The 10,696-nt window shown below is 36.9% G+C and overlaps 1 protein-coding gene across 1 annotated transcript; it reads right to left on the reverse strand.

Annotated features, from left to right (window-relative positions):
• Nucleotides 1–200: 200 nt before the first annotated feature.
• Nucleotides 201–2,005, reverse strand: LOC130941425 (cytochrome P450 86A1). Its single transcript, XM_057869921.1, has one exon. The coding sequence runs from the start codon at nt 1,982–1,984 to the stop codon at nt 434–436; it is 1,551 nt and encodes a 516-aa protein (XP_057725904.1). The 5' UTR covers nt 1,985–2,005; the 3' UTR covers nt 201–433.
• Between the last annotated feature and the right edge of the window lie 8,691 nt (nt 2,006–10,696).

Here is a 10,696-nt window from a genome sequence, read left to right on the forward strand (position 1 = left end):
GTTTGTTACCTCTTCCTTATTTATTTATTTAATTATTTTATAACACTGCTTTACGATAGTTATACGACAGAGGCACAGGCTGTCAATTTATCATGGTAAATAATCAAATATAAAGAAAACAAGATTAAATCTCTGAGGTTTCTTTCGGTGAAATCTCTGATATTTTGATATAGGACAATAATTAACACAACATATAGAAATATAAACAAACACCAGATCCCCCACTTTAGCTGAGCAACTATATACTATAATCAAATTCTCCACTCCACCCAATCCAACAAACTCAACCCCCAAACAAAATGCAAATAGTAAGTAAAATGTAGTAAACCAACATATACAGTTTTTCACCCATAATTAAAATATAAATTCATCATGCTGAATGACGAAAACATCCCTCACCATCTATGTGCTTACGTGGCACCAACCCCTATCATCACAGATTCTCAGCCTCAATCTTCCTTGGTTCCAGGAACACCCTGAGCCCATTCTTCATGAACAAAGTGAGTGACATCTTCTGCTCCACATGGTGACCGGGAACCGGCAACAGCCGGTACCTCAAAAGCACAGCCGCAGCCACCGATTTCATCTGAAGGTAAGCCAGGTCCTTCCCCAAACAAGTTCTCGGTCCAGCGTTAAAAGCCACGAACTTAAACCCATCCTTTGGCGGTTCGAACCGGTCTTCACGAACTGAAAGCCACCGCTCCGGTCTAAACTCCAAACAATCTTTTCCCCAAACACTCTCAACCCTCCCCGCCGAGTATATCGAATACGTCACCGTCGAACCCGCCGGAACCACCGTGCCATCTGGCAACACATCGTCGGCGACGGCCTGTTTGAAATCCTGAGGCACCGACGGGTACAACCGCAGCGTCTCCGCCAGCGCTGCCTTCAGGTAAACCATCTTGTCTGCCTCGTCGAAGTCCAGTGGTTCCTCCACCCACCACCGTCGGTCTCCGCCGCGGCTCTGGTTGAGTATCGCCGTGATCTCCGCCACGATCCTGGCCTCCACATTGGGGTGGTTCATTACGAGCCAGAAGAACCAGCTGAGAGCCACGGATGACGTGTCCCTTCCCGCCAAAACGAAATTCAGAACGATCCGTTGCAAGATCGTTGGGCTTAACGGTTTTCCGTTAGCGTCACGCTTCTTCATGAAACGGGAGAGCAAGTCGTCCGAAGGGGATTCCTTGCGGTCCAAAACGGCGTCGTTCATGTAAGTTTCAACTATCTCGAGACTCTCCTTTAACCGTTTTTCTTGTCCGATGCACAGAAGCTTCTGGAACCTCCAAACGATACCTGGATACAAGAATCTGTGCATTGTAGCTTCCGTTGCGGTGTCAAACGCCACGGCAAAAGGGTTTTCTGGTAAATGTGGTGAGAGGGTTTCGGGGTCCTTCCCGAAAGTAAGGCCGCAAATGTTGTCAAATGTAAGGCGAAGGAGAAGGTCCTGAAGATCTACATGAACCTTCTCCTTCGCCGCTTTGTCTAGGATGCACCATAGACGATTCTTGATGGTGCGGTTCACCCACCGTGCCATCGCTTGCCTTAGGGTTCGTGTTGTGAACTCTAAGGCAGCTGTTTTCCGCTGCATGAGCCACGTGTCACCGTCGCTGTTGAAAATCCCTTGCCCTAAGAGGTCGTGGAATGCCGTTTGCCATTTAGGGCCCTTAGGGTAGTTGTCGAACCGGGTTCGGAGTATATGCTCAAGGTTTTTCGGGTGGCATGTGACGGTGTAGAACCCTTGCTTGCGCGCCAAGAAAGGAAATGGTATGATACATGTTTGGTACGTGGCTCCAGCAGTGGCGCGGAGGTTGTCGGCTATCCAGTCGTGGACACGGTTCCGGTTCTTGAAGAGGACCGGGAGGCTCCCCACGAATGGCCAGGCCTTCGGGCCGGTTAAGGTCTGGGAAAGGAGTTTGAACCAAAGGAAGTAAGCTGATAGTGCTGCTGCTAGGGTGAGGAGGAGTGGGAGGGTTTCCATTTGCATGATATGATGCAGTAATGAAAGGACACTAATTAAGTTGGACTTTGCATGAAGAACACTCTTTGTTTATATATTTTTGGGAGTGTGACATATGAGAAGGTTTAGGAAGAGTTGTTAGGAATCTTTGGTTCTTTGTTTCTTGTCTAGTAGAGTGGTCAATATTAGGTGGATCATTCCGATATTGATCAATAGTGACGGTACTCGTAGTATTGCTACTAGATGAAGAGTTTCTTGCACGCAAATAAATTTATATATATTCTTATGATTTAATTTAAACAGGATGGTAAATATATATTTTTGTATTATCATTTAAATATTTAATTATGTAATTAAGTCACAATTTTTAGTTAATATTAGTTAATTTTTATGTAAAATATTTTTAAATTTTATTTTAATTTAAAAAATTTAAAATTTAAAATAAAAATTTAGGCTTGAAAAATATTAAGAGGTCATATTTTTTATTAATATTAGTCAACTAATCTTTTATTTGTATACTATTAAAATATAAAAATTTAGAGTTTATGATTAAAAGATTAGTACTTATTTGAGTTTAGAGTATTAAAATTTAGAGTATTGATAAAATATTGGCCAAAATTAATTTTTTTTGGTTATGTAGTATTATTTTTTAGAATTTAGAATTTAATATTTAAAATTTAAGTTAAAAATTTAAAATTTAAAATTTAAATAATTAAGTTGGTTGATATTGACAAAAAAATTGACTCTCGTTAAATTTTTAAGTTATTATAGTTAATTTTGTCATTTCATTACATTTTTAATATATTTTTTTACAAAATATTATGTGTATTCTAAAATTAATTACTGTTTATTTCTATTGTTTATTTTGTATTTAATTCATATTTTATATTTGTATATATAATTTATTTTAAAATTAATTTTAATATATATCTAACATATTTTTTTTATCATAAAGAAGATAAAAAAGAGGAAATATGATCTTAAACGAAAAATCTCATATTTAATTATATTTACCATCATCAATTCATCATCGTCATGGCACAGTAAAAACCAAAGTGTACGTTAACATCCTCATATGTTTATCAGTTATATCGGTTTGTTTTCTGCATGCTCCTTTTGGGTTTGCCATTACTTTCATTAATTGAAGCGTGGCAGATATAGAGGGGCTAGTAATAATAATCAAAATAAAGCGCATCAATCAATTACATTGAAAAAAAAAACCAAAACTTTTTGCAGAAATTATTTTTAATATAAAAATAAAAAATGATATTTTGATTGAATATTACTATTTAAAATGTATTATAGTATTAAAAATGCCAAAAATTCTAGAGAACAACAAATATATAGAAATCTAGTCATTATTTAGTCGGCAAGTATTTTTATACTATCATAATATAGAAAATTTCCTGTATGTTGTTAAAAAGATACGGTAATACAAACGGATTTTTCTCACGCTTCTCTCCAAGACACTAGGCGAATCTCTCAGCTTGTAGCCTCCTCGCTGACGGTTAGCATCGTTCTACACTCATAATTTCTTTGACAAAGATGATCAAACTTCATTTTTTTAAGATCGTAACTCCTCTATTTGATTTGTCCAATTTTTAATCGTCAGTGCTGCTACTGTTTCGCACTCTTCCAAGAGGAAAATGATGGTCTCAATTAATGGAGCACTCTCATATCGAATGCCGATTTTCTTTACTCTTGCATACAAATTCTCTTTTTCGTTGCTCATTCTTTCTCAGTTGTAGAACAACTCAAAATTTCATTCTTTCACTCTTTTAATTTTATGATTTTTGTAATGATTTTCATATTACATCAATGAACACAATAATGATTATAATTATGAAGTTCTAAGCTTGCAAAGTATGCTCTTTCTATTTTTCATAATAAAATTTAAATTGAATGTAGAGAATCCAAATTATACATTATTTAATTTTGATTTTCATAATACAATAATGCACAGATAACACAAATAACTATCTAATACAAACAACTGTCTGATGAAATGACTATGACAAAAAATATAAAAAATGTTAGTGATTGTTGTTTTTTGTATTGATTTTTTAATTTATTTTAAGTTATGTACTATTGTTGGCTTTTTCTCTTAGTCACACAATAGGCATGCACTTCAGTTTCCAAGTCCCTTTCCCATAATTCATGGAACTTATGTGAAAATTGTTATCCTTAAATCATGACTCCTTTTCAAAAATAGTATATGTTGGCCTTTTTGTTTGGCTATTAATTCTTATTGTTAGAAATAAGAGACTGAGAGAGAAATCTGAGAAAAGTATTTTTGTGTATTATTGAGTGTGTTCAAAGGTACAATATACAAGAGGTATTTATAGGTGCTAAATGAATCAAAGTAATAAAGACATAGAATCCTATAATTAATGTATAGATATGCTATATGAATATAGACGATACTAATTGATCTAAATTGATTCTAATGATTCTCTAACATCCCCCCTCAAACTCAAGTAGGAGCTAAGGATACCAACTTGAATTTGGATAACAAAATCTAAAAACGAGTCGGGTGATGAACTTTCATGAAGATATCAACAGTCTGATCCAGTGTTCCAACAGTAATGAGACGAACAGCATCAATAAGGATATGTTGCCGAACAAAGTGACAATCAATCTCAATATGTTTGGTGCGTTCATGAAACACATCATTATGGACAATCTGAATAGCACTGCGGTTATCACAAAAAACATCAGTAGGGGACGACTGAGGAGCACCCAAATCTTCGAGAAGCCAACGAACCGAGATAACCTCAGCAGTGGTGTCAGCGAGGCACGATACTCAGCTTTTGTGCTTGAGCGAGCAGTGAACGTTTTCTTCTTAGCACGCCAAGAAATGAGAGCGTCGCCAAGGAACAAATAGTAACCAGTAGTAGAACGACGATCAGTGGGCTCACCAGCCCAATCAGCATCGGAGTATGCCTGAAGGGTCAAAGAGGAATGGGCAGAAAAATAAAGGCCATGAAATAGAGTGCCTTTGACGAACCGAAGAATGCGAAGAACTGCCGCATAGTGAGTAGTACGAGGAGCTGACAAGAACTGGCTGAGGACATGAATTGGATAGGCAATGTCTGGTCGGGTGACAGTCAAGTAGACGAGACCTCTGGTGCGGTGTTTTATAACCACAGACTAACCGGCAAGTGCACCGGGTCGTACCAAGTAATACCTTACGTGAGTAAGGGTCGATCCCACGAGGATTGATGGATCAAGCAACAATGATTGATTGATTGGCTTAGTTAGGCAAGCAGAAAAGGGTTTTGAGATATTCAAAAGGTTTAAATTCGAACTCAGAATATCAAAAGAATAGACAAATAAATAAGTTGGGAATAAAATATGGAAAAAACACTCAAGGCTTCAGAGTTATCTATTTTTCCGGATTAACTTTTCTTACTAGCTATTTTAAATATGTAGGATTTAATTTATGGCAACTATATGTGACTAGACCCTAATTCCTTAGACCTTTCTAGTCTCTTCTAAAATTCATTAACTGTCAATTCCTTGGTCAATTAATTCCAATTAGAAGGTGAAGTTCAAATTCCAATTTATATACCACAAAAATTCTAATTACCCAAAAATAAGAGGATTATATGTCACGTATCCTGTTAAATCTAAATAATTAAAATTTAGGAGAAATTATTTTCAAGTTGTTGTTCAAGTAAAGAGCTTTTCCAAGAACTCAAATAGAAAAGAGGGTCATACTTCCGTTCCACCTAAATTCATAAGATAAAGAATGAAAATAATTCTTAAATTATAAATCCATACATGAATTAAAATAGAAAAAGCAATAAAATCAATCCATACAAATAGACAGAGCTCATAACCTTAACAATGGAGGATTAGTTGCTCATGGAATGCGGAATGTAAATTTGTATAGAATTTCCTAATGGAATCCCCCTAATGGAATGTCCCTAATAGAAGAGAAGTCTCCCCTTTTTATAACTAATCCTAATTAATTTAAAATCTAATATTTAAAATTAAGATAATATCTTTTCCTATTTTAAAATTAAATTTGAATTTAAATCAGAATTAACTAACTACTCCGCGTCTTGTAATGTGGGGACCACTTGTTTTCACTGGATTCACGCCTAACTTGGGTGCTAAAATGGGGCCCGAAAATCACTCCCCAGCGGTTTCTGCGTTTTCTACACGTGGCGCATGTCACGCGTATGTGACGTTAGAATTTTTGCTAGTAAAGAATTATTAAAAATATTCGCGTTGTAGATACAGCTTCTAAACTAACAGAAATCCTTTCGTGCAAACGTTTTGGTTGTCACAAGTAACAAACCCCTTTAAAATTGATAACCGAGTATTTAAACCTCGGGTCGTCTTCTCAAGGAATTGCAGGGAGGTATGTTCTTATTATTGGCTATGAAAAAGGTAAAATTGGGGTTTTGAGAATGAGGAATAAATATGGCAAATAATTTAAATGACAATTAAAATAAATAAATACTGTAAAACAAACTTTTGGTAAGGTATGAGAGATTGGAAGTCCAGACTTTGTTATTTTTAGCAATAATAATGAGAGTTGAATCTTAATTCCACTTAGTCAATCTTTGCTAAAGCAAAGGAAAGTCAAGGGACTAATTAGTTGACCTTCGAATCCTATTTATTTCCTAAGAAAAGGTTGGGATTATTGAAGTTCAGTTCAATTAGCAAAGATAACAGTTATCAATTATGTTGAGCTAAGATAACTCCTGAGTTACTGATTTCTTAATCAAGACCAAAAGGAAAGAAAATTATATCTACTGGAATAAAATGTCTTCAGATTGGGAATAATAAAAAGAAACAATCATAAACTTAAATACCTCAAATCACATTAATTAAGAAAATCCTAACATGAAAGTCATAAGCCAAATTCAAAAGATAAATATCAATTAAAGTATAAAGGTGAATAAAAATAGGAACGAAATTAAATAGAAAGGAACATTAAACCTGGAATGAAGAAGAAAATTGTAAGTTGGAATAATAATAAATCCTAAATCCTTTAAGAGGAATCCTAGTCCTAATCCTAAGAGAGAGGAGAGAACCTCTCTCACTAAAGCTAAATCATGGAAAAGTGAATTATAAAAACCTCTTCATGAATGGATGCCTTCCCCCACTTTATAGCCTCTAATCTGTGTTCTCTGGGCTGAAAACTGGGTCACAAACAGCCCAGAAGTCACTTCCAGCGCTTTCTGGTCCGTACAAGTCGCGAAAAAGTGACGCGGCCGCATGGCTCACGCGGCCGCGCGGGTTGCGTTCCTGCCAGGTCACGCATCCGCGTGACTCACGCGTTCGCGTCGCCTGGCGTTGGGGCAGCTATGGCAAATTATATATCAAATCGAAGCCCCAGACGTTAGCTTTCCAACGCAACTGAAACCGCGTCGTTTGGATCTTTGTAGCTAAAGTTATAGTCATTTGAGTGCGAAGAGGTCAGGTTGGACAACTTAGCAATTTCTCCAACTTATTGTATTCCTTCCACTTTTGCATGCTTCCTTCCCATCCTCCAAGCCATTCCTACCTTATAATATCTAAAAACACTTAACACACATATCAAGACATCTAATGGTAATAAGAGAGGTTTAATAATAAGTAAATATAAGATCAAAGAAGCATGTTTTCAATTATAGCACAAAATCAGAAAGGAAAATATAAAACATGCGAATTGTATGAATAAGTGAGTAAAGAGTTGATAAAAACCACTCAATTGAGCATAAGATAAACCATAAAATAGTGGTTTATCAGTACGCGTCAGTCACGTGTACGCGTCGCTAGTCTTCTTCACAAGTCACGCAGACGCGTCGGTCACGCGCACACGTCACTGTGAAAATCTTCAAATCACGCGTACGCGTCAGTCACGCGCACGCGTCACCATGGAAAGCTCCAAATCACGCGTATGCGTCGCTCCTCGCTGCCATCTCCTTTGCTTCTTGTGCTGCAGAAACTCCATTAAATCCAGCCGAATGCTACCTAAAATAAACAAAATTGCAAAAGACTCAAAGTGGCATCCATATTGGCTAAAAGATAATTAATTCTTTATTAAACTCAACAAATTAGATGCAAATTCACTTGAAAAAGATAGGAAAGATGCTCACGCATCACAAAACTAAACTTGAATTGTTGCTTGTCCTCAAGCAACCAAAACTAATATAGGCTTAGGATGTGAATTTGCATGAGAATGAGAGTTCGATTAAGCTCATGTCTCTTCTTATAGTGGGGTTTATAACTGTAATCCTGAATGGGTTTGGCATCTCACTTTCTTTTGAATAAGAAGGATGCCATTGTCATTCGGAATTAGAATCCGGATAATATTATGAATTCTCTGATCTTTACATTTCAGTTTAATCCTTGAACACAGCAAAATTTACTTTAATTTATTTTTCTTTGGTGCTTTGCACCTTGAGCCTAGCCGTGACTTTAAATGTTTTGTCTCAAGGATTACTTGACACAGAAACACCACAAGCACTTAACTGGGGGACTCTCTTTGAGTCCTGATTTTTCTTTCAGTTACTCCCAGATAGTGGTGCTCAAAGCCTTTGGCATACTCTGTTAAACGCACTTGGTCTCGACTCTAAGTGTTCTGTTTCAAGGATTACTTGACATAATCACACCACAAGCATATGACTAGGGAAACAACTCTTTGAGCTTTTAATCATGTCTGACCTCCCTAGTCATTGATGCTCAGAGCCTTGGACCTTGCTTTTATTATTATTTATTTTTTTTTTTGCTGTTTCTTTTGCTTCAAGGATTAAATTTTTGTTTATTTCAGAGAAGTCATAATAATTCTCTAAATTCCTGTTCCTTATACATCAACATCCCTTGATTCAAATTCAAATATGCACTGTTCATATCATGCATTCAAAAATCACAGAAAATACCACCACCTTTAAGTAAATATGACTATTCTTAAAATTAAACTCAATTTCTCATGCAATACATCAAAAAAAAAATTATTTCAAGCTCAGTGGGCAATACATGAGACATCTTTCAGAATTAAAGCATTTAAAGGAAAACTAAACTAGACCTAGGATTCTCACTAATAAAGGATCATGCAACAGACAAAGCAAAATGGCAGAGAACCGGACCATAACATAGAAAAGAGGGGAGGAAAAGAAAAAAATGAAAGGAACTCAACCACCTTAGTTATCCTAACGGTCGCTTTATTCTTCAGGTTGTGCTCCTCTGTGAAGATGATTCGCCTCCCTTTTGTGCCAAAAAACCCATAAGCGCAACGCCAACACTGGTGCACGAAATTGTGATCACTACTTTTCACAACTCAAATAATCCCCGGTAATGAATCCAAAAACTTGGTGCTCAATACCATGGCATAAACACAACTTCGCACAACTAACCAGCAAGTGCACTGGGTCGTCCAAGTAATAAACCTTACGCGAGTAAGGGTCGATCCCACGGAGATTGTTGGTATGAAGTAAGCTATGGTCACCTTGTAAATCTTAGTCAGGCAGACTCAAATGGTTATGGATGATATATGAATAAAACATAAAGATAAAGATAGAGATACTTATGTAATTCATTGGTGAGAACTTCAGATAAGCGAATGGAGATGCTTTTTCCCTTTCGTCTCTCTGCTTTCCTACTGTCTTCATCCAATCCTTCTTACTCCTTTACATGGCAAGCTGTATGTTGGGCATCACCGTTGTCAATGGCTACAGTCCCGTCCTCTCAGTGGAAATGTTCAACGCACCCTGTCACGGCACGGCTATCCAGCTGTCGGTTCTCGATCATGTCGGAATAGAATCCAGTGATTCTTTTGCGTCTGTCACTAATGCCCCACAATCGCGAGTTTGAAGCTCGTCACAGTTATTCAATCATTGAATCCTACTCAGAATACCACAGGCAAGGTTTAGACCTTCCGGATTCTCTTGAATGCAGTCATCAATTCTAGCTTATACCACGAAGATTCCGGTTAAAGAATCCAAGAGATATCTACCCAATCTAAGGTAGAACGGAGGTGATTGACGGTCACACGTTCATAGGTGAGAATGATGATGAGTGTCATGGATCATCACATTCATCAAGTTGAAGAACAAGTGATATCTTGGAACAAGAACAAGCTGAATTGAATAGAAGAACAATAGTAATTGCATTAATACTCGAGGTACAGCAGAGCTCCACACCTTAATCTATGGTGTGTAGAAACTCCACCGTTGAAAATACATAAGAACAAAAGTGATCATTGGCTTCGGCCCCAAAGAGGGAACCAGAAGAACCAAGATGAAAATACAATAGCAAAAGGTCTTATTTATAGAGAACTAGTAGCCTAGGGTTTACAAAGATGAGTAAATGACATAAAAATCCACTTCCGGGCCCACTTGGTGTGTGCTTGGGCTGAGCATTGAAGCATTTTCGTGTAGAGACTTCTGATGAGCGGATAATTTGTACGCTTTTTGGCATTGTTTTTAGTATGTTTTTAGTATATTTAGTTGAGTTTTTAGTATATTTTTATTAGTTTTTAGTTAAAATTCACTTTTCTGGACTTTACTATGAGTTTGTGTGTTTTTCTGTGATTTCAGGTATTTTCTGGCTGAAATTGAGGGACCTGAGCAAAAATCTGATTGAGACTGAAAAGGACTACAGATGCTGTTGGATTCTAACCTCCCTGCACTCGAAGTGAATTTTCTGGAGCTACAGAAGCTCAATTGGCGCGATTTCAACGGCGTTGGAAAGTAGACATCCTGGGCTTTCCAGCAATATATGATAGTTCATACTTTTCCCAAG

This window comes from Arachis stenosperma, chromosome 7 (assembly GCF_014773155.1).
Source record: "Arachis stenosperma cultivar V10309 chromosome 7, arast.V10309.gnm1.PFL2, whole genome shotgun sequence".
NCBI classification, from domain to species: domain Eukaryota; kingdom Viridiplantae; phylum Streptophyta; class Magnoliopsida; order Fabales; family Fabaceae; genus Arachis; species Arachis stenosperma.

Coding starts and splice junctions, on each gene's coding strand:
- LOC130941425 (XM_057869921.1), bottom strand. CDS start 1,984: ATGCAAATGGAAACCCTCCCACTCCTCCTCACCCTAGCAGCAGCACTA.